Here is a 27,108-nt window from a genome sequence, read left to right on the forward strand (position 1 = left end):
TTTGGTTTGCTACAAAAATATACGCTGGGCTTAGTATAGTACTTGCTGTTTTGATCATATTTGGCTTATTAATGTCTCTCTCTCTCCCCCTCCCTTCCCTCCGTTTTTTACATGTTTACAGTTTTAAAAAGATCCAGCTAAGTTGAGTTCTCCTGTATAAACAAGACAAGAGCATGAATGAGCGTGTGTCTTCAGAGGAAGAAGGGAAGACTGAAGATTTGTCAAACACTTCCAATCACAGCTTAACTGATGTTTATTTCCACCTCTAAAATTATCAAGTAAAAAACCCACCAACATTCCTCTAGGGCTATGAAATAAAGTAGCTGCTGTTCCTCCATGTCTTGTCTGCTCGATTGTTATTTGACAGGCACTGGTAGAGCTTCAGGTTGAGTTTAGCACCAGAAAGGACCGCAAAAGCTGGCTTTGACAAAAGCAAACAATATATGCTCAGATATAATACAACCAGTTTTTATTTAAGTTGTCTCTCTCTTGTTTTGTTTTTTTTAACCCTCATACTAGCAAGGGTTCAGAGGGAACTGAAAGTTCTGTAAACAAAAACTACCCCTTTGCCCCCTTTATAATTTTACAAAGCAAAGGAGATCAGGAGACCAGATCTGTGACAGCACCTAGACTCTCTGTGCTACTGGATCCAAAAACTATATACAAGTCTGAAATTGTATCTGTATAGTTTCTGTCCATGTTGGGGGTGAGGGTGACCAGAGAGAAAAATCAAATGAAGAAAAACCTAAATCAAACTGCCCTGGAGCAACTCCTCTTGTCTTCTTCAGGCAATGATGGCAGAAAATGTCTTCACACACAGCAGCAGCATCAACCTCCTTGGGCGTCTTGTGACCCTGTGCAAGTGGGAGCAAAGGGCAGGGGCTGGGAACTAAGTGCACGAGCCTCTTTGGCCTTTTCAACATTCTGGGGTGGGAACATGAGACTGAAGACAGAATACATAAATATATAAACACAATGGACTTGATGTAATGAGAAAGTGCACCATATCATTTTTTATATAAACAGAAACGCTGCCAATGCTCAGGTTCCTTGTCTCGTTTATTTCAGTATGAAGATGACAGCTCCCTGTTCCTGGGTGTTAAATGCTGCTGCAGGACTTACAACATTCCGAACCACCATCATGTGTAACCAGGTAAGATCTGGCTAGGTGTCAGGTTCCAAAAGTAGTGTCAACTCCCACGCAAAACCAACGGGTGAAGATACATATATATGGTAAGGATCCTATGCGTCTCTGAAACGAGACAAATTCATAGCAGAAGGGTCCAAAATAACTGGCCCAATCATTCTGGAGGAAATATAACTACAGGAGAAATTCAGCCTGAAGGAAGTGCCTCCTCCCACAATTTGAGACCCCCATTGTCCAGGAAGGCTGGAGTACATTGAAGCAGGAACTTCAGAAGCTCTGGCATCACCACCCAATTGAACTTCTCCAAATTCAGTGTGCTGAAGAGGGGCTGGCAGAGATGTGCAATATCAAACCAATCCAAAAATGAATGCTGCACACAGTCATCATTCCTTGCTGTTGCCAGCTCTAGTCAGCTTATGAATGCACCTCCTGAAATTGGAAGGCATCCTTTACCTTGATAGAGCGTAGAAGAAGTCAGTATCTGCATGGCATTTTGGTTCGGAAGGACACCTGTTAACCATGAGCTCTCCACCATGATTGCACCAGTTTAATGGGGTGAGAATGACAAGGGGAGGAGAAGAAAGGAAGCTACCATATGTAGACCTCCAAATGGCTTTCCAAATAAGTTTGGGAGAAGAAATAATTGCACAGTGAATTGCACACAGCCTCATGAATAAATCTTTCCCACCTATTCAACAGAAAAAAACAGAGGCTGATATAAATGGAAGTGGTTGGGCAGAAAGAGGTGTTGAGGCTGGAGAAATGAGCCTGAGATGATTCATACTGTGATCCATTTGCAAAGCAAAGTTGATTGCAGGGAATTGGAAGTACTCGGTCCAGCAGTGGAGAATGCATGGTTAACAGACACAGGAAAAGCCAGTCAAACTGTGTGTACTTAGTAGTCATCCAAAGTCTCTATTTCTCCCATGTTGAGCCGCTCCGATGAGGCATTGACTGAGAAACCTACAAAACAAGACAAAACTACATTTTTACTACACAGGTATGGTACATTTTGATACTCTAAGACTTTACAAATCTTTTAAAATAATAGCAAGTATAGATCAGGACAGTGTTTCAACAACTGCTTTATGGTGATTTACATTTTACAAGCATAGGGGGAAATCTTCCCAATAAGACCACATGTTATACAAAAATAGTAAAAAAAAACTATTCTCCCCATAGACAGAGAATAAATAATTTAAAAGCAGGCTGTTAGATATACACAACAAATCATCTGAACTTTTATCAGTCTGGCTTCTTGAATGTAACATAGTGTGGAAATAATAATAGTAAGACTGAGATTTGAACTTGTAATTATCTGACAACAGCTATACTTGAGATTAGAGCAGAGTTTCTCAAACTGTGCTCCTCCAGATGCTTTGGACTTCAGCTCCCACAATTCCTAACAGTTGGTAAGCTGGCTGGGATTTCTGGGAGCTGAAGTCCAAAACACCTGGAGGAGCACAGTTTGAGAAACACTGGGTTAGAGAATCACCAGCTTATACTAGAATCATAGTTTCCATTGAACTTTGTCCCCATTTATTTAATTCATCTCAAAACAAGCTGCAGTTGTATCACAGTAAAATGCTGCATTGAGACATTTAGGATTCGGATAGTAAAGCACTTTGGTTCTAATTGTGGATCACAGAACTCACCTAATAAGCTGGGATCTGCACGAACCATTTTTTGCTTTTTCTTCTTTTTGCCACTCTGTACTGCCTCGAAGTTGGATTGTTGGTTGTTACTCTGATTAGTTTGAAACACTGAATGCAATGAACTATGGTTCATCCCCCATACAGAGTCCTAAAACACAAATAAATTATGTATTACAAGCTAAAACTTTATTGCTTTCCCAGTCACAGGAAGCACAACAGCATACTTATTGGGAGTCATAATTCCTTGTAGCAATGGATTTTTTTTGTTTTTTGTTGTGTTGCAACATGAAATTGAAATGGATTAAATTAGCACTGTTACCATTTGTAAAGATGTCAAATACTTTTATTGTGGTACAGAACTTAAATAGAAAACATTAACGAGTATTTGTTGGCTATGCAAGTATTCCAGTCCTTGCTGTGACCAGCCTAAGTAAGTTCTGGTGCAAATCAGTACCTGCAGAAGTCACAAAAGAAGCTGAACAAAGTCCACCTATATTCAGTTCCAGTACTGAATGGTTAAAGACACTTATTTCTGAAAGACCCCTGAATTTACTAGAGTGTATATAAACAAAAAGCTTAATGAAGGCAAATAAAGTATTTTTAAAAAAAGTCAACGATAAAGTTGTGCAGAAGCATCAAAGAGGACTGGGTAAAAAAACCACTGGCCCAAATTATGAATATACCCAGAGCAACCTTAAATTAAATCTATTATTAAAAATAGAATGAATACTACTCAAGACATCTCTGTCCAGAGGATATCAATCAAACTTCGTGACTGGGTAATTAATGACCAATTAACTACCCAGTCACAACCAAAAAGAAACCAAAAGATCAATTAATTGGAGAAGCAAGCAAAATTGGATTCAACAACCAATACTGAATGGAGATTTAAAGCTGAGAAGATAGGACAAATCATAAACAGGACAACCATTACACAGACACTCCACAAAGCTGTCTGTATGATAGACACAATGGGAAAAAGCCTTGCCAAAACAAACTTTTATACCATAATAAAAATATCTGACACTTCAAAGTGTCAAGTATCTTGCATGACTATAGTGGTAACAATGTCAATTAGATTGATTTGAATTCCAGGTACAACAACAAAATATGGAAAACATTACAAATATAGAAATGATTTTTTAACAAAGCACTTTGTTCCTATTCTGTTTCACTGCACTGCCATGTTATATATATGAAATTTTAACAACAGATGTACCACTAACACAATTGTTGTCTTCTAAACTAGGAGACAGCAACAATTGGGGAGTAAAGGGGTGCCAAGTCCCGCCCCTCAAGGACCATTGATGGCCACTCTGATAATATTTTAAGAAGTTCTTTTGTCCTCAAATTCTCCCCCCGTGTCCTCTGGGCTGTGGATACCTGTCTCTCTGTGTGTCTGTCTGCACATACATACTTGTGAGAGCCACAGGGATAGATTGTTAGTGATGTGGTGCCCTCCAAAAGGTCCTTGCATATTTCCTATTCTAAACAATTTGCTTTTACAGTCATGAGGGCAATTTGCAAATGTTTTCCAAAACAGAAGTTTGCACCTGTTGCTGCCTTTGCTGGTTTGCTTTCTGTTTGGCACGGCGCTCAAGAAACTGCTTGGCAAATTCCTTAGCTTCAGGTGTATCCCCAAGGTAGGCTCTGATGTAATCATGGACCTCATAAGGAGATTCCACTTCCTTCAGGAAGGAAACAAATGTGGGCACTAAAAAAGGAAGGGAAGATGAACTGTGAGACTCATGCAAACACTACACAGATAAAAGAGCGTTTCAATATTAGCAATATTTTCCCATAAGTATTATGTAACAAAATGCAGCTCTGTAGGACATAACTGAAAGATAATCACCAGGTGACTGAGACAGAGAACAAGTTTACGATCTGAAGAGAATGAACAAGTTTATTTCTTTCTTTCTTTCTTTCTTTCTTTCTTTATTTTCGTGTCAGGAGCAACCGGAGTTGCTTCTGGAGTGAGAGAATTGGCCGTCTGCAAGGACGTTGCCCAGGGGACGCCTGGATGTTTTGATGTTTTTACCATCCTTGTGGGAGGCTTCTCTCATGTCCCTGCATGGAGCTGGAGCTGATAGAGGGAGCTCATCCACACTCTCCCCAGGTGGGATTCGAACCTGGCAGCTTTCAGGTCAGCAACCCAACCTTCAAGTCACTTAGTCCACTACGCCATCTGGGGGCTCCGAGTTTATTTATTAATGAATATAGTGGCATCAGTTTAACTAGCAGTCCTTTTGCCATGAATTTTTTTTAGCAGTGGCTTAAGCCCTAGGGAAGGATTTGCAATTTAACAATAAGCAGGATATAAACTGTAGCAATATTTTTCACCCCAACATGAATACTGAATGGAAAGCAGTTCTTTTGTCATTTTCTGCACAGTTTTGTACAAGGTGCAAAGGAGTACCATATAGTCAATTGTGTCAGTATCAATTCTCCATCATATATGCCTGAATACACTATAAAATGTGCATCCTCCTTTATGCTGCTTACCATCCAGGTTGTTGGCTGTATTGAGTGCATGAAGCATTTGTTCACACCACTGAGTGAATCCATCCTGGGCTTTATTAACACCTTGAAACAACTTCAACAATTTCTCTTCTTCTTCCACCTTCTTATTTGGCCTGCTTGTAACACCTACAGATTTACTAGGACAGGACAGAATGTCACAGGAAAATATGAGGAAGAGATTTTCAGGAAGCACCACACAAAGTAAAGAATTCTGGAATATTCAAGCACCTCCACAGATGTCTCCCTTTGGTCAAAAACACTATCTTTCAGGCACCAATTAAAAGATCTATTTATACAGACTTTCAAGAAATAATGCAAAAGATTATTTGTCTTTCACAGCTGCTTATGACATTATAGCAAATTATCAGTTATTTATGATGTTAGAGATTAAAAATTTTGGACATATCATTTTAGATAATTTCTTATTTTAACTATATGCTGTTACGTAAAACTGTTAGTGATCCTGGACTTTTATGAAGATGGTTGGTGTATAAATCAACATGACTCAACTCAACCAACGTGAAAGCATATTGAGATGAGAGCCTGGGCTAACACAATGCTGAATTTCCTACTGTGCTTTTACAGCACACTGCTAGTCCTGTAAAAAGATAGGTTTTACATGGTTTGAAATTGGCTTGAACTTCTACACTGAAAGAACGGAAGCTCACTATAGCCCAGTTCCTACCTGATGCTAGCATTGCTCTTGTTTTTATTAGTTGCATTACGAGGTCCCACTTCTTTGACTGCATCATCCCAGAATCCTATGTTTGAGTTTTTTGTGTCAGCATTGCTCCAAATGCTGCTGACGAGGTCTGATGCCCACTGACTGTTAGGACTTGTACTTAGAGTGCCCCATACTGAATTGCCGATGCTGGTGTGCAGATTAGAATGTTGCTGGGAAAAAAGTAAGCAAAATATATTTCATTAGTATAATGTTGAGAGAGAGAGGAAAAAAAAACAGTACAAAACAGTAAGTCCGATCATCAAAAGGAGAAGGGAAATGGAAATCTGGAACTGTACTCACTGTAGTGCTACGGGACCTGTTCTGCTGCTGGTGTTGCTGTTGCTGTTGCTTCTGCATGTGCCTTGCCTCCTCTTGCTGAATCTCCAACAAAGATTTTGTAGTGCCTGCAGGTTTGGCAACATTTCCCCAGCCAGACAGTTTTTGTTGCTGCTGTTGCTGTTGCTGCTGTTGCTGGAGGGCTTTCATTAATTCACGTTGCTGACGCCTTTGCTGAAAGACAGCATTCCAGTTGCTTTACATATACATCTATATTATTATCTTTTATCACTTTCTACAGAAAATATCTGCATTATAGGTGAATGAAATGGAACAAAAATATGTTTCATTAATGGTATCCATGAGACCCCCAACCCACTGATCAAAGTCAGAAAGAAATGCTGTTAAACTCTGATTTGCCTTCTCAACAGGCAAACAGCTCTAGTAGAGCAAACTACTTCTTCAAAAATCTTTATTCTGGAATTCGTTACTAAATCTCATGAGTAACTGATAGTTCATGTTTAAAATTAAAAGGGAATTAAGATGAATTAACAATTGCATCAGTTATTTTTTATCTTTAGTTGCTGTTGCCTTCAAGTAGTTTCTGACTTGTGGCAAATCTAAGGAGCATTTGCCAAAGGGATTTTGACAGGATTTGTTCAAGGGTAGTGGTGGTGGCCTTTAAAGCTGAGAAAATGTGACTTGCTTCATGTCACCCAATGGTTTCCATAGCTGAGCAAGGATTCAATTCCTGTTCAATAGAATCAGTTCAAAGACCACGCTACTATACCACACCAGCTCTGGGTCTAGATCTAGGATATATTTCTGAATATTTACGGTAGACTCTCACTTATCTGACATAAACGGGCCGGCAGAACATCGGATAAACAAAAATGTTTGATAATATGGAGGGATATTAAACACATACACCTTTTTTTAGGGGCTAAAAAAGCGCATCTGTCCCCACTTTGTCCTTCTCCCCTTTTCCCTTCCTTCCTGGCCCACCTGATGGATTCACCGCTGGTGGGGGCATCATACCATCCCTGAAGGGCACCCTCCCTCCTTTCATCCTCTGCTTCCCTTCCCAGCCTCTCCAGCCTGGGTTTTCCTTGCAATGTGGATGGGGAGCCCCGCCAAGGAGGGAAGCTGGTCCCTTGTTCTTCTCCCTTGGGTTGCAGCAACAGCAGCAGAGATGGACGCCAAAGCAGACCCCACCCCCTCAGTCCAGGAGCCCCTTCTCTTGGATCCTTGGGAAGCCCTCAGCTGAGATCTGTCATCCTTTTACCAAAGGCACACCAAGGAAAAGTCTGTGGGGCTCTCTCACGCTCTCCCTCTTTCTTTGGGGAAGGATTTGCAAGGTTTTGGGAGGGGGTTAACAATTGGAGAGGGAGGCAAGAAGAAAAGGAGGGCCCTCCCTCCCAGGAGCACTTGCTTCATTCTCTTTCTCCTGTGCAACATCGTCATCCTGATGGGCGTGGCTAAGGGCTATGCGCCCTGGCCAGTGCGAAGCGAAGGGGACAGGAGAGACCTTTAAGTACACATTGATTGGAGTTTCTTGGGGTTAACCTGGCATGATGTGAGTTGTAGTTCACCCACAATCTTGTGCATTTTGTAAAATTAAAAACTGACTTTTTCAAATACAGCAAGGCCTTCCATACCCTTCCGTAAGATAAGACGGAATGTTGGATAAGCGAAAGTCGGTTAAACAACTCTACTGTATAATATTTCTAAATGATTTAATCAGGTAAGTATCATGCTTCCTTAAAAGTTTCCAGTCCTGGTAATCTTAATAATAGAACTAGTCAGGACTATCAACTGAATTTAGGCTTAAAATCTCCAATTGACCATTGCTCCGCATTTTGTTCGAACTGGAAAATTGCTGTTACCAGTTTCAAGACAAGAATTAGAACTTGCTTTAAGGTCAATTTAGGTTTTTTGTATTGTTTTGAAAAGAAAAACTACATCATGGTAAGCACTATTTTTAGTTTTGGTTAAAGGGGAAGCCTGTAGTTAAGATTTGTTGAAATTTTGAGTTAAAATTGCTTCTTGCCAGTATAGGAAGAGAGAAGTAGTTCTGTGCATTCTGTACACATAAAGGCTTGTGTATCTTGTCTTATTGAGCTTTCTTATATGAAAACTTTTACTAAATGTCACAGTGACCCCTAGCAGTTTCAAGCAACAATTGCAGGCAAACTGTCAAATAAGCAATGACAGATTTCTTCAAAGAAGAAAAGGACAGGAGGACACCAAGAACAAATTATGTTTCAAAACATGGTCATCAATGGTTACAGCATCTGAACTTTATTTGTTCCAGAAATCTAGGTATGAAATTTACCTCTTCTTGAAGCTGTCGCTCTCTTTCTTCTTCAAGCTTCTGGATTTCTGCTAATGATAATGCTGCCTGAGATTGACACCCTCTTGAATTGGATTGCTGACCCCATGTTGAAGAAGAAGGGAGCTGGAAACAAAAACACACAGGATATACACCAAAAGTGTGAAGAATCAATCACATAACTTTGCTCTAAATAATAACTAGAAAGGTATCACAATGAAACAGGAGTTCTGCTGAGATAGCTAGCTTCTATATCAAGGAACCTTTGAAGTAAGCTGTAGAGATTTTGCAATTTTTTTTACCTATCTGAGCAATCTTAATGCCTCTCTGCATACCAAGGACTTTGATCTGTTCTGGTTACTCTGTTATGTGGTTTATTTTTTTATCAAATATCCTGAAAAGCCTTTAGGGGCAAGAAAAAACTCCTCTTAGTTCTAACCAGTTTATGATGTCATTGGAAGGAACACATTTTTAGGAGCAACTAGTTAATAGGTTTTTCTGTGTGTATATATGTATGTGTGTGTGTGTGTGTGTGTGTGTGTATGTTATTTTAAATGAAACACTGATAGGAAATATGTCTTGGCCCTCCACAATTAAGCCTGCCTTTGCTCTGCACTCACATTTCTAAAGTTACAAGGGTGCAGGAAAGGCACATTTTGGCAAAGGAAGTGTAAATCATTTTACAAGTAGCAGGCAGATTCCCGGCTAGGCTGGTTTGAGTACATAATCTATTCAAATGGCTATGGGGAAAAATACACACAGGAGGAATAAATACCTTCATCTGTGCAAGTTGTTGCTGCTGCTGCTGTTGCTGCAATCGACGCAAGGCCTCCTGCTGCTGTTGCCGCTGCCTCATAATTTCTTTCTGCCGTTGGAGTTCCAGCTCCTTACGCTTTCGTTCTTCCTCCTCATGCCGCTGCCGTGCTGCTTCCTCTTCCATTCGCAACCGGTTTTCTTCTAGTTGACGCTTGGCCTCTTCTTCTTCACGTGCCCATTTGGCCGCCTCCTCTTCCTTCCGAGAATAGAAATAATATGCAAATTCTTCAAAATTCTTCAGTAAAATGCTTCCTTTAATATGTTTTAAATATTTAAACATTTTAAATTATACAATATTAACAAATATTCTTTTCTTCAAAGAATATATACAGTTTTGAAATATGATTTCAACTGAGTATAGCTCCTTTTCTTAATCAATATTTTCCCATTATATCTTGTCAATTTTGTTTTGCAAGCCACAATATTGAGATCATTTATCAGTCTTGCATTCAACCAAAATCAAGGGTTTGTGCAGTATTATGTAAATATAAGTACACTTGAAAACATAAGTAATGCCTTGTTGCAGCCACCATGTGGTGAACATGCAGTTGTGGCTTCAATTGTTTCAGTTCCTAATTTTTGCCCTTTTTTCACCTGTTTACGAAGCAACTCTTCTCGTTGCCGCCTTTCTTCCTCTTCTCTCCTCCTCTCCTCTAGTCTTCTAAGTGCTTCTTCCTGCTGTTGACGTTCTTCTTCTTCCCGTTGCCGTCTTAGTGCAATTTCTTGTTCCCTCTGCCGCCTTAGGGCTTCCTCCTATACACAGAAATAAAATTATCTATTTATATCTGTAGTACTACTATATTTAATATTAAAACCATAAGCAATTCTGAACCCATTTGTCTTAAGTGGAATGTAGTATCAAATTTAGGCAAGGCATGAGGTACTCACAAAAGACTCACTTTTCATGAGTTGATTTAATGGGGCTCCTCTAATTTGGACTAATCAACACATTTCAGCCATTGTTTGTTATACTCCCAAGTTTATTTGATTGACATTACATTATCCTATACAGTGTTTCCTCACTTATCACGGGTGTTACGTTCCAGGACCACCCATGAAAAGTGAAAATCCGCAAAGTAGGGACGCTATATTTTAATATTTATACACGTTATTTTAGTAGTTAGACACTATTATCCGCTGCCTGGCTGCTTCTCAACATGGAGGGGGTGGGGCCAGCGATGACGTCCCTCCCACCCTTCGGAGAAGAAGAGGCTTGTGGGAAGAGGAGGGGATTCCTTCCTTTCTTCCTTCCTTGTAGCCCCTCCTTGCCACCTGCTGTCAATCAAAACTGGAAAGCGGCAGGCATCGAATGGGGGGGGGTCCCCCTCGGTGGGTGGGCGGGGCCTGACAGACTCAGCCAATGGGAGGGCAAAGGCCAGCTTCGAGAAAGGAGGAGGAGGAGGGAACTTCTTTAGCAGTTTCAGCGCCCGCCATTTCTGTGTGAAGACGGAGAGCGGCGGAGGAAGCAGAGGCACACACACACACAAACAGAGGTACCGGTATGTGAATCTTCTGAATATGTGTATCTCCGTAAGAAGCATCTGAGAAAACCCACGAAACAGCAAGTCCACGAAAAGCGAACCACGAAGTAACGAGGGAACACTATACTATCAACTAAACTGTAATCCTAATTACTGGTGACATAACTGCTTGGCCTATCATTGAATTTATTGCTGGTGATAGCACTAGCAGTAATGGAAGTTTCCCTCTTATGAGTAATTGTCATACTGGAGAACTGTAATACAGAGGTGGGGAAAGGATTGACCCTCCTCAGTGCAATCCCAGTTCTGTTTTCTCTTCTCACAGTTGCTGTTCTTAAATAAAAGTGCAGACACATTAAATGCAATCATTTGTTTAATCATGATCACTTTCAATTTTAAAGATTATCTGGGCAAAACAGAACCTGTAAGGTTTCTGTTCAAGTACAGGCAGTCACTGAGTTACAAACATCCGACTTACAAACGACTCATAGTTAAGAATGGGGGTGAGACAACAAGAAGTGAGAGAGATCTACGACTAGGAAGGGAAATTCACTCCTGAAGGAGTTATCATGGGAGAAAAGTGTCTCCACTGAAGATTTATCACCAATTCAAGCCAAAAATTTTCAAAATCCAATTGTCACAAGGATAGAAAGTGAAGTGAAAACTTCTGAACAGAGGCACAGACAGCAAAATAAATATCACAGGGGTGTTAACCCTTCCCTATGCTATCCAGAGCTAAAATGTACCTTTTCCGACTTACATACAAATTCAACTTAAAAACAAACATAAAGAACCTATCTTGTTCGTAACTTGGGGACTGCCTATACAGAAATGTATGTTAAATCACTGGAGATTTTAGTTGATAATTTATTTTTTAAATGAACATATAATTTTGACATGTAATATGAAAGTTAACCTTTGTAACATTGTGCAACATATTAAGCCTGTAAGAAAGGGCTACTGCTTTACATATTAAAAATGACTGAATAAGTTATTGCTACTCATTCTGAATTTATCATTCTTGAAGGTGCAGCAGAGCATTCTACATCACATGGAGTTCTTTCCTTGTGCCAAGTCAGAGACAGGAATCATTTAGCTCTCTTTCTGTTAATCACCTTCACATCACCAGGTTCATTACACAGGCTTGTTAACAATATAAATAATAGCACAACAGAAAAGACAGGAAATTAAGGCATTTCCCTAATTGAAGAATCTGAGCTGAGCAGCCATTATGTTTGGGTGGGAGTGGATTGGTTCCCTGCACCTCCAAACTGTGTCAGAGGTTAAGTAAGACCTTCTGAGATTGTAGTTCAGGTATCTTAATTATGCTGCTCCTGCTCTGGGTAGGTTAGCCAGTGTACTGTAGCGATTTGAGCACTGGACTCCGAATCCCCACCTCACCATGGAAAGCCATTCTCTCAGCTTCAGGTGGAGGCAAAGGCAACCCCCGTCTGAACAAATCTTGCTGAGAAATCCCTGTGGAAGGGTGGCCTTAGGGTCAACCTAATTTAGTAATGATTTGAAGGCACACAATAACAATTAGGAAATTTAAGTATGTCATGAGAAACTCCGGCCAGCCTTACCAGCAGGCTAAATTTCCAGTCATTTCCACCCAAACTTCTCTTCGTTGAGTTTCCACTGTATATGTTGTTGTTATTATTGTTATTTTTGTTGTTGTTGTTATTATTATTATTATTATTATTATTATTATTATTATTACACATAAAATGCAACTGATATACTGCAACATGTTTGTAAGCTGCCTTATGAGGGCAGTAAGTACATCTTGTGAGCTAGATGGGCATATGGAAAAACTAAAAACCTCCACCTAACAAATTTGATTTCCAGTAATCACAAAGCTGGCATGTATATTAAAATTAGAGAGAAGACAACGTAATAGTTAAACTAATTACTTGTGAATATTGTTATATAATTAGTGTTATACATACATTTCTAGGAATGGCTTTTCTTTATACTTATTGTACATATGTGAGTTTTCACCTGCTTCCTGCGTGCTAATTCCTCCTCTTCTCTTCTTTTCCTTTCTTCTTCTTGCCGTCTGATTATCTCCTCTTGCTGCCTCCGAAGCTCCTCTTGTCTCTTCCGTTCTTCCTCTTCTCTTTTGGCTCGTAGTTCAGCTTCCCTTCGCTCCTGCTCTAGCTGAAATTGTAAAAGTAGTGTTGGAAATGAAGATCACAATGAAATATTCCGGCAACTAGATGTATGAATCTTGCTAATTTGAATATTAACCATCCTATCCATCCTACCCCTCGACCCATCCTTACCCTTCTACCATTTCCATCACCTACCATACCTGAAATTTCTACCCACACTTACTTTACTCCCTTACAGGTTTTTCCTACTATCCTATCATATTATTGTTCTCCCACTTTATTTGTAGAAGAAAAATACCCCTCCCCCTTTTTTATTTTCCCTAATAAAAATATATATTTAAAAAAGAATATTAAATTGATTCTCATTGCCATTTTTCCAAATAGGTAAACTTCAACCTGGTCCATCTCAAATCACATCCTTAAGTTCACTTATCTGTAAATAGTGGTATCTAAAATTAGAACATAACTACTAAAACTTATTGAACTCCTATTATCATAGATCAGGATAGATAATCAGGATAGCTAATGTCACAATTACTTAGACAACATATAATATGAAATTAGTAACTGGAATTCCCAATGACATATTCGTATATATAGCTTGAACATCCCTTATTTGGAATTCTGAAATACTTCAAAATCTGAAACGGGACACGTAGGTGACACCTTTGCTTTCTGATATTTTAATGTACACAACTCATGTTTCATACAGAACATTATTGAACATTTTGTATATAAAATTACTTTCAAGCTATGTGTATATGGTGCCTGTGAAATGTCAACGAATTTCATATTTAGACTTGGGTCCCATCTCCAAGATATCTTATTATGAAAATACAGGTATTCCAAAATCCAAAGAACAATCTGAACTCCAAACCACTTCTGCTACCAAGTATTTTGGATAGGGGATACTCAATATGTACTGTTTCTTACCTTTGCAGCTTTAGCCTTTTCAAGCTGCTGTAACTGTTCTAGAGCTGGTCCCTGAGCCGCAGCATCAATTGGGAGATCCCAGACACTGCTCCCTTCCCAAACTACAAATAAAATGGAGAAATACAGTATTTAAATAATTTTTCAGAAAATTGTGATCTTTTGAACTGTAGCAAATTTACTGGGCATTTAGAAGTTTGAAGCTGAAGTTTGAGATCCTGGTTCAGTGATACCTTGCAAACTGTTTAAACAAACAAAAGTTTGACCTTACGCTTGATTGTTGTCAGTATCAAAAAGGTTCAACATTTATTTCTTACCTGTGGCCTGTGGAGCTGGCGACTGAAGTTCCCAAATTGAGCCATTGTCTGTTACAGACCTTGTTACAGGTGGCACCATGTTCTGCTCAGCTTTTCTGTAATATAAAAGTGAAGATTCAACATGATACCTCAACATTAATATAATTTCCCCCTTTCTTCAAAATCAGTATTATTGCCAATTTTTCTGCTAATACTAAAAGCATTATTTGATGCATGAGCTTCAAAAATTGTTCTTTTATTAATTCTGGCCAGAATATCATCATAGTATTTTCTGATACTAGTGCAGTGGTAACCTTCAACTACTAAAAACAATAAGTAGAGTCTCACTTATCCAACATTCACTTATCCAGCATTCTGGATTATCCAATGCAGTCTGCCTCCCACCCAGATCCACAGATATTTCTCTAGAAACTGAACTTTTTACGCATTTAATTTCTGACAATGTTGTTACTGTAAGTTCATTTTTTTCCATTCTATCTTTTTTGTAGTCAATTTGTTTGTAGTCAATGTTTCTGCAGTCAATGTTTTCAATACATTGCAATGTTTTGATGCTAAATTCGTAAATACAGTAATTACCACATAACGTTACCGTGTACTGAACTGCTTTTTCTGTCGATTTGTTGTAAAACATGATGTTTTGATGCTTAATTTGTAAAATCATAACATAATTTGACATTTATTAGGCTTTTCCTTAATCCCACCTTATTATCGAACATTTTTGCTTATCCAACATTCTGCTAGCCCATTTATGTTGGATAAGTGAGACTCTACTGTATATTTGGGCATGACTAAGCAACACAATGAATGTGATACTCAACCGCTAATTAAACTTGACTGTTACAATCTGTTTCAGAAAAGGTTAGGGCCTCAGTACAAAGGATTGAATCAAGCTGGTGCCATCAAGCTATCTGAATGCTCTCAAAATGAAGGACATTTTAAGCAATTTTATGTCCTCATATGCCTTCTGCACCACTCTTATGCTGCTGTGCAGCAGATTTTGGAGGCACAGAGCTTGCAGAACAGGAGGAATTTCTGCAAAAAAAAAAATTCCCTCCCCATTTCAGTGATGGAAGTCTTTGATGGCTCAAATAGCATTCCAAAAGGATACAATGTGCAATAATTCTGACCTGTCAGAGTGAAGCTCTATCTATATATATAAAAGAGTGATGGAATCCTGGCGACCGACAAAACAACAAAACTACAGGCCCCCCAACCTCGAAATTTGACAACACAATCCATCATCCACGCCTCTAGGTTGATACAACAAAAAGAAAAGAAAAATAAAGTCCTAATTAGAGGGAGAGGAATAATTGTTTTTATCCAATTGCTGCCATTTAGAAGGCTAAGCTCTGCCCACTTGGTCTCCTAGCAACCTACTCAACCCAGGGGACAGGCAGAATTAGGCCTCTTCCACACTGCCTATAAAATACAGATTATCAGATTTTATTATATGGCAGTGTAGACTCAAAGCCCTTCCACAGAGCTATATAACCCATTTATAATCTTATGTTATCTACTTTGAACTGGATTATATTGACTCCACACTGCCATATAATCCACTTCAGTGTGCATTTTATCCAGCTGGGTAGAAGGGGCCTCATATAATCCAGTTCTAAGCAGATAATATAAGATTATTAATATACAGTACAGTCTCACTTATCCAACATAAACAGGCCGGCAGAACGTTGGATAAGTGAATATGTTGGATAATAAGACGGGATTCAGGATAAGCCGATTAAACATCAAATTAGGTAATCATTATACAAATTAAGCATCAAAACATCATGTTATACAACAAATTTGACAGAAAAAGTAGTTCCATGTGCAGTAATGCTATGTAGTAATTACTGTATTTACAAATTTACCACCAAAATATCAATGAATTTAAAACACTGACTACAAAAACACTGACTACTAAAAGGCAGACTGCGTTGGATAATCCAGAACATTGGATAAGTGAATGTTGGATAAGTGAGATTCTACTGTAATATGAAACAATTACTGTGATAGAATAATACAGAACAATATAATCTCTAAAACCAGGACAGTAAATAAAGAGCAACACTCTGAAAGCAGGAAAATGGGAAATTCCACAAAGGAAACAATCAGGGCCAGCTAACACTTCCCAAGGAAGGATTCTTCCAGAAAGGAAGCTGCCAATGGAGTTAAACAGTGTGTATTACCAAAGTCATTTTTATTACTATTATTATTATTATTATTATTATTATTATTATTATTATTATTATTATTGTGTTGCTGTGAATCGTGAAAATGAATACAATCTGCCTTCAAGTATTCAAAAATACTAAAATCAGAATATATAAAAATTACTGTGGTATAATAAAACAGAACAATACAATCTCTAAAATCAGAACACTAAATAAAAAACACTCTGAAAACAGGGGAATTCCACACAGGAAACAATCAGGGCCAGCTAACACCTCCCAACAAAGTCTTCCCATCACCAAAGTCTGGCAAATCCTGTGTTTTCTGAGGGCCACAGACAGTAGAAGCACATAAAATATCGCAAACAACACCACTCTGAAAACAAGGGAATTCCTGACATGAAACAATCAGGGCCAGCTAACACCTCCCAACAAAAAATTCACTCAGGGAGGAAACAGCCAGGCTTTAAAGCTGCAAGGCCATTACATGCTAATCATTTTCCCTAATTACAACATTCATTCAGGTTTGAATTGGGGGAGCGGACAGAGCCCTCACTGTTAGCCCCAGCTTCTGCCAACCCTAAAGATCAAAAACATGCAAATGAGAGAAGATGAATAGGTACTCCTTCGGTGGGAAGGTAACGGCGCTCCATGCAGTCATGCCACATGACCTTGGAGAAGTCTACAGACAACACCACCTCTTCAGCTTAGAAATGGAGATGACCACCAACCCCCAAAGTCAGACACGACTCAACTTAATGTCAGGGGAAAACCTTTACCCTTTACCTTAACTACCATCAATTCCTCAGTACTTTATTTCCCATACCACCATACTTTGCCACAGCAACGCGTGGCCGGGCACAGCTAGTACATTATATATCTTTAGTGACATTTTAAGAGTACAAAGTGAGACATGTACAAGAAGGTTTTTTTAATGGAAGTATGTTCGCAATGACTGTGGTGTGTTTACTACCATGTTATAAGTCAAATAGCTCTGAAATGTGTATTCTTACCTCATTTTCAGTGCCTGGAACTGCTGTAAAAGGAGAGCCAGCTGTTGTTGTTGCTGAGATGAAAGGGCTGCTTTTTGCTGCTGTGCCATTACTTGTGCATACTGTTGTCTGGAAATGAGAATGGGAGAAGCTAGCTATATTTACATAATTAATATAAATATAACTTATAGTGCATACCACAGTAATATTCCAATACGTCAATAAAAATCAGGAAATACACACTTTATGAGAAATTAGAAAATAAGATAGTATGTAATAATGTTGATCTTGGATTATAAATGTCATTTCCTAATTGGTTCTATCATAAAAATATGGAAAAAGTTTATTAAACTGCAAAAACTGTGTTTTTGCAAGACATCCCATAGCACATTTTGCTATACTTTTCCAATGACTATCTCATCAAGTCTCAACCAATTCAACATAGTTTGTGGCAGCCACAAAAATAAAGTTTCTGAAGTTTAACAGCTACTTTCAAAGTAAGTATCACACAATTAAACAAGAAATAACACTTTCAAAACAGGAACCAAAAAAATTCAAATTTTCTTACATAGTGTAATTATTCATCGTAACAACTTGGATATGATTTCCTCTGTGAACAGCTTTCTTTCCATTCACATAATACACTGAATCAGCACAGCAGGTATAGGAGACGACTGTTGCTAATTATTGCATACACTCAAGTATAAATCAAGACATTTTAGTCAAAATATTGTTCCCCAAACCATGGGTCACCTTATCTACCAGTCAACGTAAATACTCTATCTGAGCTCCTAATGAAAAAGAAGCCTTTCCTTTTTTTGATAGGAAAAGTGGTAAAAGGTGAGAACTCAGTCCACCTTAGAAGAACATAAAAGAAGCATCAACCCCCTCTACACTTTCCAGCATATATTTATCCAGGAGTCATACCATACCAAAATCCGTAATTTTGGCCCCCAAACATGTCCTCAGTTTACAGTGGGGGAAAAGTATTAAGTCAGATACGAATTGTACAAGTTCTCCCACTTTAAAAGATGAGAGAGGCCTGCAATTGACATCACAGGTAGACCTCAACTATGAGAGACAACATGAGAAAACACATCCAGAAAATCACATTGTCTGATTTTTCACAAATTTATTTGCAAATTATGGTGGATATAGTTCACTATGGTTACACATTCTAAGGCCTCTAAGCAGTCATAATGTAAGAAAATACAAGCTTTAATACATCTTGCCATACTCTTAGGATAAAAGGAAACAAACAAAACCTTTGTGTCGTATTGGGCCTATCCTCTTTACATAAATTCTGAGAGCTCTCCTAACATCTACGGCAGGTCTGCATAATTTGCGGCCCTCCAGGTGTTTTGGACTTCAGCTCCCAGAATTTTTGACCATTGGACAAGCAGATTAAGAATTCTGGGAGTTGGGAGTCCCAAATACCTGGAGGGCCACAGGTTGTGCAGTACTGATCTACAGAGTGCCACTTCCTTTCCAAATGATGTAGCCTAAAGGGTGGATTTAGGGGTTGGCTATTCATGTGTTTGCCGCCTCCTCTTTTTATCTGAGAGCAAGTGCATGGATTCTTGTTCAGGATCTTCTATATCCTTAGCTTTTATTTAGCATCACAGTGATGCCATTTTTATATTTTAATACCTGTTTATGGGATTTGATAAATTCAAAATATAGAAATGTTTAAGATAGAGAGAATGAGAAAACCTTGACCAACTGATAAGGACTAATTTTTGAAATTGAGCTGAGAGAGTGATTTTTTTTAAAAAATAAAGAACTTTAAATCTCTGTTTTGATCAGATTGCATTAGGGGAAAACTCATGAGCCTGAATGGCTCAAACAATTATCCAGAGAATGGTCTTACGAATGCGTGTTTGCAACACTGAATCAGTGACGCACACAAAAGTCCAGGTAACTAAAACAACCTAGCATAACTACTAGCAGATCTCAATGAAGACTTACTGTAACAAAAACTGCTGGTACTGGAGGTGCTGCATTTGATACATGGCCGTGTATTCCTGTTGTCTAGTGAGTCGTTCCTGGTCCAGCTCACCCTGATGTTGCAAACAAACTATTAGCTAAATATTGAAAACACGCATCAACTATTTTAATGCATTAGATATTTATAGCAAGAATCTTCTCAACAATAACTCAGTGTTATTTTTCCATTTCAGTTCCATTCTCTAAAATGAGAATCATAATACAGTGCTGAGGCATACTCTAAAAACAAAGGACCTGATCTATCATTATGAAAATTGAACTGTGACTTGCTTCCATTAGGAAATGTAAGTAAAGAACAAGTAGTAACTTAATTATATGTAATTATTCTGGGAATAATGGAAAAGAGTTCCTTGCAACTACTCAAAATTCCTAGCCAGCCTCATCTCATTAGATTTCATAAGGCATTGCATATTCAAGGCTATTTTTCTGTAGTCACCAGGAATAGAACACTGGTTGTAATAAAGTGTATGAAATCATATGTTTGTAGTGGAGTAGATATAACTATGGGTGATATTTCAAGCCACCTATTTAAAAGTACTCCTCCATCTCTCTTATGCTGATAAAAGGAGAAGTAGATGTATCTCATATGCTCAACCAGAGTATAAAAGAAAAACAAGGCAGAGTAGAGTGGAAGAGAACAAAGAAAAAGGAAAACAGAGAGGGGATGAAGGTGTAGGGAGCCTGAGGACAAGCCCAAGCTTTGTTTCCATGTATTATTACTACAACTAGAGTACCTGAAGGTCTAAATAAGAGTTCTAATTAAACTAGTGGAAAAGAAAATGGTTGCCTGTTTTACTCCTCTAAGTACTGTGGGTCCACAATCTTTTCTTTATAGGAGATGTATGACACCTTGGTTATAGCTCAGCATTTCAACATAGGCAGCACTCCTAAAGGCCACTGCAGAATTATGCCCTTGTTTCACAAAAAGATATAAATTTCTATAATTAGCATATTTTGTCTTGGTTTTCTAATTTATTTGCACATTGTTTCTCACGTATTTACCAAATGCAAGGGTGGTGCTGGTCCTGGAGTAAAAGGGACCCTGCCCCACATTTTCATTATATCTCCAAGAGGCTGAAAGTTTTCATCACATGCTCTTTTCACCAACAGCGACATTGTGAAATACCCAGCTTGGAACCACTCTGTCATCTCCTGGTTACTGAACGGACCTGTGGAATCACCCACCAACACACAAAACGGTGACAAAAGGTGAAGTACATAGAAACAACAACAACACAGGTTTTTTCTACCTGCAGCCCTCCATGTGTTTGTGCCTCCAACTCCAGAATAACAAATCAGAAGGTCTGGAAGCTGAAGTCCAAAATACCTGGAGGAACGCAGGTTGAAGAGGCCTGCTTTATACGTCCTATATCCTCAGAAACACAGCTGATGAGCAAGAATCTATTTGGAAAACCACTGTTACATATACTGTAATAACATTTCCCAGCCGCACAGATATACATATTATATTTAATGTTTAAGTTTAACATTTATATTTTGCTTTTCATTCAAGGAACTCGAAATTATGTACCTGCTCACTCATATGTGTGACTGAACCAGGATCATCACATAATGAGTTTTCGTGGCTGAGTAAGAATTTGAGCCAAATATTCTCCAGTTCTAATCTGACATTTCATATAGTAGAAGACAAGCACAAGCTGGTTTGTGTGCAGAAAGCACGGTGGTTGACAATATTTTCATATAGGAACATTTATTATGTTAATACTTTAGGAACATTAAACAAATAAAGAGGCAGCAATAACGCCTTACCTTGAATTTCACCTTGTGGGTCTTTGTAGAACCACTTTTGCAGGGCTTCTGGATGCAATGATACTGAAGTACCCTTTGCTCTTTGCTCTTGAAGCTTGGCGGCTAATCTTTCATCATCCAGGGCACTGTCTTGTAAATATGCCACCATTTTCTCTGCTTGCTGCAGAAAGAAAAAAGGCAATATCTTAAGAATTATTTCTGGTGCTATTGCTAAATTAAACAGTCACTATAATAAAGCTACATTCAGGGAACAATATTTTGAACAATATTTTCAGATCCACTGAGTTCCAATATAAAAAGAAAAGAAACCTTTGTTGAAGAAATTTGAAAACACATTTATCAGGATTCTCACAGTGCGGTATAAATACTCAAGTTGTTGGAGTAACTTTAAAATTAAGCTCATGCTGGGACCGCAGAGCAAGTCAAATCCAAGTCTGAATCTGAACTCGAAATGACCACAGAGGAAAAAGATGGGATTCAAGGAGCTCAGAATGAAAAGTAGGTGGAAGGGGCATGAGTATTTATGGCTGAATCCATGACTGGTCTAGAAGATGGAGGCTGAGGTTGAGTGCCCCACTTCTCCAGGACAGGAGAACTTTACCCACTCCAGAATGGCAGACACATTCTTGTTGTATTTGGTATCGATCACCCACATCAAGGCAATGTTGAAGAGTATTATGTGAAGAGGTTTGATGAGGACATCCATCTGAGAGATACTGCTCCTTATCTTTACGCCGCCTCCCCCCTTCCTTCTTTTGTCTCCATTGAGATACAGATTCCATTTCAGAATGTTTTCATACAAGAGGGTTTCAATCCTAAAAGCCCTATCATGATAGACTTGTGGCATAAAGGCTCTACAATGAGAGCTAACATCCACAATGTGCCCTTCTCCTAAGCAGGGGGGACACTTAAAGTGGACACTTCTTGAACTAAGCCAGCAAGGCTATAAACCCCAAAGGGCAGGAGGAACCTACACTGCTCTACCATACTGAACTGAAGTCCAAGATGATCAAATCCAAATTCTTGTTCAAGTCAAATCAAAACGAAAGTCCTACAGAACAACAACACAAGGGAAATCCAAAAATAGCAGTCAGACAACCCAGAAGTCAAATACAATAAAGCTTAAAGATCCAAAAAATGTTCTTATTGGTATTGCTACAGTGGCACACAAAAAAACCTTGAGGGTTTAGGCAAGAATTGGTATGGTATATGCAAAACAGGTGGGGCTACCACCAAAACACACACATAAGAACTCTAAAAGATTCCAAATGGTGTACTGTGCACAGACACAAGTAACCCATTTGTGTGACCATGAAGAAGCAGCACGATACTACTCAAATCATCTCTCAGGAGCAACTTTACCTTCTAGTTCCACCCAGCCATAGATTTTTAGCTATGATTATTTTAAGTGTTCTAAGTCCCAAATTGGAGAAAAAGTGGGATATGAATTAATAAAAACACCCTTGGCTTGATACCACATTTTTGTTTAGGAGAGCTTTGGGGCAAAAAAATGTATAAAATAGTGGCACTGCACTGATTTACTGTCTAAAGTTTTACAATTGTTTAAATGACTGCTGTACATTCTGTTGCTTTTTGTAATGTTTGTTTTAAGCTTACTGTTATTATTGACTGAACCTTTAAAGGAAACACTGAAAAAAAATTAAAGCATTACTTCTATGTCATAAGCACAAGCTCATAATGTATGCATCAGAATCTGGATTAAAAGGAAAATTACACTATAACAAAATTTGAAGAATGTTCTGTTCCCGGTTTGAAAGTATTATTTCCTGTTTAATTCTGCGGTACTTACTTTGAAAGTAATTGCCATACTCTAAAAACTCTGTTTTTGTGGCTGCCACAAACCATGTTGAATTGGTTGCGACTCGATGAGATATTATTTGAAAAATTATAGCAAAATGTGCTGCAGGATGTCCCGCAAAAACAAGGTTTTTGTAGTTTAATAAACTTTTCCCATGTTTTCATGATAGAAACGATTAGGAAATGACACTTATAACCTAGGAACAAAAATTGTGTAAAGGTATTATTAGATACATTTTGTTCAAAAATGTTTTTGAATGTAGGTATCTAATTGAATATTATTTGGAGTTTCAGAAATGAAGTTATGGTTCTCTGTCTCCAGAGTGGAATTCACAAATCTCCCTCCAGTGAACAATTTATGTGAGCAACTTGAAGCAAGGCTTGCATGACCATCTAAAATTGTAATTAGTAAACATCTAAATTTGGCACTTTGCATTCTAACATCTCCTGCTTGTGAGTTTTGGGCACTGATAGGAACTGAATTTAATGGACTTTTGTTGCTGGAGCAAATCTGGTTACTAGAAAAGTAATCACATTTCTGGCTACAAATAAAAGTGTCTGTGTTCTATATAATTACCCAGACACTTCCTCTGTTGCAATCTGTTGCAAGACTACATGATTCCCAGAAATGGTGTGCATACAGCATGGCTTTTCAGATGGGAAATAGATTAGGGGTGCATGAAAATTGTTTGACACCCTTCATTCTAACCATTATCTAAACATTCATGTTGGTTATCGTCATATTGTTTTTATTAAGGCACAAACAAAAACTACATGAGAAAATAAATAAGTGACATTTTCTTCACGTCTTTGGGAAAAGGTAACTACAGTAGAGTTTCACTTATCCAACACTCACTTATCCAATGTTCTGGATTATCCAACACATTTTTGTAGTCAATGTTTTCAATGCATTGTGATATTTTGGTGCTAAATTAGTAAATACCGTAATTACTACATAGCATTAATGTGTAATGAACTACCTTTTTTGTCAAATTTGTTGTATAAAATGATGTTTTGGTGGTTAATTTGTAAAATCATAGCCTATTTTGATATTTAATAGGCTTTTTCTTAATCTCTCCTTATTATCCAACATATTCACTTATCCAACGTTCTGCCGGCCCATTTATGTTAGATAAGTGAGACTCTACTGTACCAAAATCACAAATGAAAACAAAGTTGGTAATTCACAGAGGTACTCTACCTGTTCTAAATGTTTAAGACCCTCTTCATCATCAGGATCAGTAGGAATATTTCCCATCCCTGGAGCAGCTGTGACCAACGTCTGAACTGGTCTTAAGGCAGAATTTGGATTAGATTCTGAAGGTGGAAGATGAACAGGAGAAACTGCTTCTGGAAGAATCTGTGGTAAAGGCTGGGCAGCAGAAACTGGATCTACTGGGGAGGAAATCAATATGAACTGCCTTGTTATTCTCTAGAAGTTTTGTATACCACAAGAGGGAGGCAATGACCCTCCTTTGATTTGCTTAGCTATAATATTCTGTAGTGTGCTGGCATAAAATAACTTTAATATTGCATCAAATTTTTTAGTTTTCAGAATCAAAAGCTACAAAGGGAAATGTATTACACTAAGAAAACAAAATTAGCAGGCTACAAGTCACAGATAATCACTTGTTAGCTTACCACATACATCGGCTTCCTTGGGAGACCATACGAGTTTCACCACCTACATCTTATTAGAGGGTATCTCTTCCTTTTATCATTGTTCATCAACTATGCATATATGTACATTACAAAGGGGCTAAATGGATCAAACCAGAAGCCAAGTACTGTTTTATATTGCACTTGTGTTAATATTTGAGTAAATAGTTACACAATATACAATATTTACAATTTTTTGAAGAATTAACAGACCAATTCTCAGTTAGCCCCACTTATCTTGTGTTGCCAACAGTTTTATAAGCATTTGGCTATATGTTTTTCAAAAGTACATTAAACCTCAAACACCCCAATATTGGTTTAATTACCTTCTCTACTGGGCACTTTGGCTGGTGGGATTTCCTCTGTTTGGTTCTCTTTATATTCCTTTTTTTCTATTACTTCTAGTACACAGTCTTCCCGCCTTTCGTGCAAGCTTGTTGGTAAAGGCTCTTGTGATAGGGGTTTTGGTGGAGTACCTGACCTAGTGGATGGTGAAGATTCTTTCACTGTTTCTTCTGTTACTTCTGAAATGATTGATAATTTTACTTAAATGATTTGGGAAATGTAAATCATACATAAGGGGTAAACTTGAAAAACTTTCTTACCCAAAACTGTTTGGTCTGTCTTAACCCTTTCCCTTGCAGGGGTCTTATCCAGTTCTTTGGCTTCTTCACTGTGGCTTCCTTCTGAATCAGATCGGTCTTCCCCTTCTTCAACTGGGCGGAAATCCATTTCCTGTTCCTCAGGAATTGGCTCCTTTTGAACCTTCTAAGAAGAAAACAATATATACATCAAACTTCATACTTTTAATAACAAATAATGCAGATCACATTATGTCAAGTCCACAGTTTCTCACTTTTAAGGACAGGAATGCTCCAGATGAGTCAAAAGTCCCCATTTCTTCTTCAGCATCTTCTAAGCACCATTCAGGAAGGCTATCCCTATCGTCATCCATACTGCCACTGCCACATCGTACTCTTCGGTAACCTCGTTCATCATCCCGATCTCGGAAATCAAATTCAAATCTTCTCCGTCGCTCCATATGCTCTCTCCAGCCTGCAGAACGAGGGCCGTCTAAGGGGGCGGGAAAGTTACTTTACAAAACAGTTCCATAGGGCAAGAACTTGTTTGGAAGGAGAAAAGGATGGAGGAAAAGAGGATAGGGAAAAGAGAGGACAAAGTGACAGAACTTCAGAATGTCACTAACCTGCAGACTACCTTGAAATAGGCATTTTATAAAATATTATTATTATTACTATTATTATTGTTGTTCTTCTCCAGAATGTGGAGAATATGCATATCCTCTTCTGAAAACATGTTATTAATGTAAATAACTGTCACTTACAAATTAAAGCAACTAAACCAATAAGAACTAACAAAAATGAAACTCAGTTTATTCCACAGTTTTCTGACAACTACTGATGCCATAACGTGATCAACCATAGGGGGCAGTCACTGCTAGTAAGACCACTCTACAAGGCTGCACCTACCTAGAGCTCCAGTCCACCCAAAATAACTTGTCAATGTCATCCTTTTCTATCATCAGCTAACAATCCTCTTTTTCTGGGGGCTGAAGTATAGACTATAATTTGTGCTTCCTAACTCAATTTATTAAATTCACCCCTGTGAAAGATTTTAGAGCTGAATAACTTATATCTACACTTCGCTTTTAATGGTGGTGCAAGGGTAACTGAGCTTGTGTGAGAATAAGGAAGAGTGAGGGGTGTGATTGGAAGGGGGGTGTTAAAGCTTAAATTGGGTTCTGCTAGACACTAGCTGCATAAATAACTGCCAGAATACAAATGCAAACCTCTCACTCACTGAGTACAGCCTATAATATACAAAATATTTAGTCAAAATGCACACAAAACATTTTTTTGAAAATGTAAAGGGTGTGCACTCTGCTGATCTAGAAATTACTAACATATGTTTTATAGTGCTAAATGACCTGTGTATCTTCTATCTATAGCAGGGGTCCCCAAACTTTTTAAACAGGGGTCCAGTTCACTGTCCCTCAGACCATTGGAGGGCCGGACTATAGTTTAAAAAACAAACAAACTATGAACAAATCCCTATGCACACTGCACATATCTTATTTTGAAGTAAAAAAACAAAACGGAAGCAAATACATCCTCAATGTCAATAATAATTATAATCATAATAAAAATAAATAAGAGGTTTGGAAGAGACCCCTTGGGCCATTTAGTCCAACCCCCTTCTGCCTTTGTGCACCAAAAGCACAAGCAAAGCACCCTTAATAATTATTAAATAAATAAATAAGCAATAATTAAAATACCGTGACAAAGAGCACAAGCAAAACATTGGAAGGCGTGCACCGGGCGAGAGAGGAGGCAGGAAAGGCATGCGCCTTCCTTGGCAGCG

At 38.3% G+C, this 27,108-nt stretch overlaps 1 protein-coding gene across 3 annotated transcripts in view; it reads right to left on the reverse strand.

The window, feature by feature from the left end:
• Positions 1–452: 452 nt before the first annotated feature.
• The window catches only part of gigyf2 (GRB10 interacting GYF protein 2), a 79,768-nt gene continuing 53,112 nt past the window's right edge, over positions 453–27,108 (reverse strand). The window contains exons 9-28 of one of the 3 annotated variants that reach the window (XM_062976418.1): positions 25,583–25,800; positions 25,332–25,491; positions 25,053–25,250; positions 24,269–24,462; positions 21,250–21,409; positions 20,482–20,648; positions 19,441–19,532; positions 17,494–17,601; positions 14,316–14,410; positions 14,002–14,102; positions 12,956–13,114; positions 10,068–10,226; positions 9,433–9,669; positions 8,661–8,783; positions 6,350–6,559; positions 6,011–6,219; positions 5,308–5,462; positions 4,356–4,516; positions 2,803–2,950; positions 453–2,110 (exon numbers count right to left, since the gene is read on the reverse strand). In XM_062976418.1, coding sequence (XP_062832488.1) covers positions 2,043–2,110; positions 2,803–2,950; positions 4,356–4,516; positions 5,308–5,462; positions 6,011–6,219; positions 6,350–6,559; positions 8,661–8,783; positions 9,433–9,669; positions 10,068–10,226; positions 12,956–13,114; positions 14,002–14,102; positions 14,316–14,410; positions 17,494–17,601; positions 19,441–19,532; positions 20,482–20,648; positions 21,250–21,409; positions 24,269–24,462; positions 25,053–25,250; positions 25,332–25,491; positions 25,583–25,800 — 3,122 coding nt within the window. In that variant the 3' untranslated portion in view covers positions 453–2,042. Of the gene's footprint in view, positions 2,111–2,802; positions 2,951–4,355; positions 4,517–5,307; positions 5,463–6,010; positions 6,220–6,349; positions 6,560–8,660; positions 8,784–9,432; positions 9,670–10,067; positions 10,227–12,955; positions 13,115–14,001; positions 14,103–14,315; positions 14,411–17,493; positions 17,602–19,440; positions 19,533–20,481; positions 20,649–21,249; positions 21,410–24,268; positions 24,463–25,052; positions 25,251–25,331; positions 25,495–25,582; positions 25,801–27,108 lie in introns of all 3 variants that reach the window. The other 2 variants (XM_062976417.1, XM_062976416.1) reach the window with 2 other exon arrangements.

This window comes from Anolis carolinensis, chromosome 3, assembly GCF_035594765.1.
Source record: "Anolis carolinensis isolate JA03-04 chromosome 3, rAnoCar3.1.pri, whole genome shotgun sequence".
In the NCBI taxonomy this organism is placed as follows: Eukaryota; Metazoa; Chordata; class Lepidosauria; order Squamata; family Dactyloidae; genus Anolis; species Anolis carolinensis.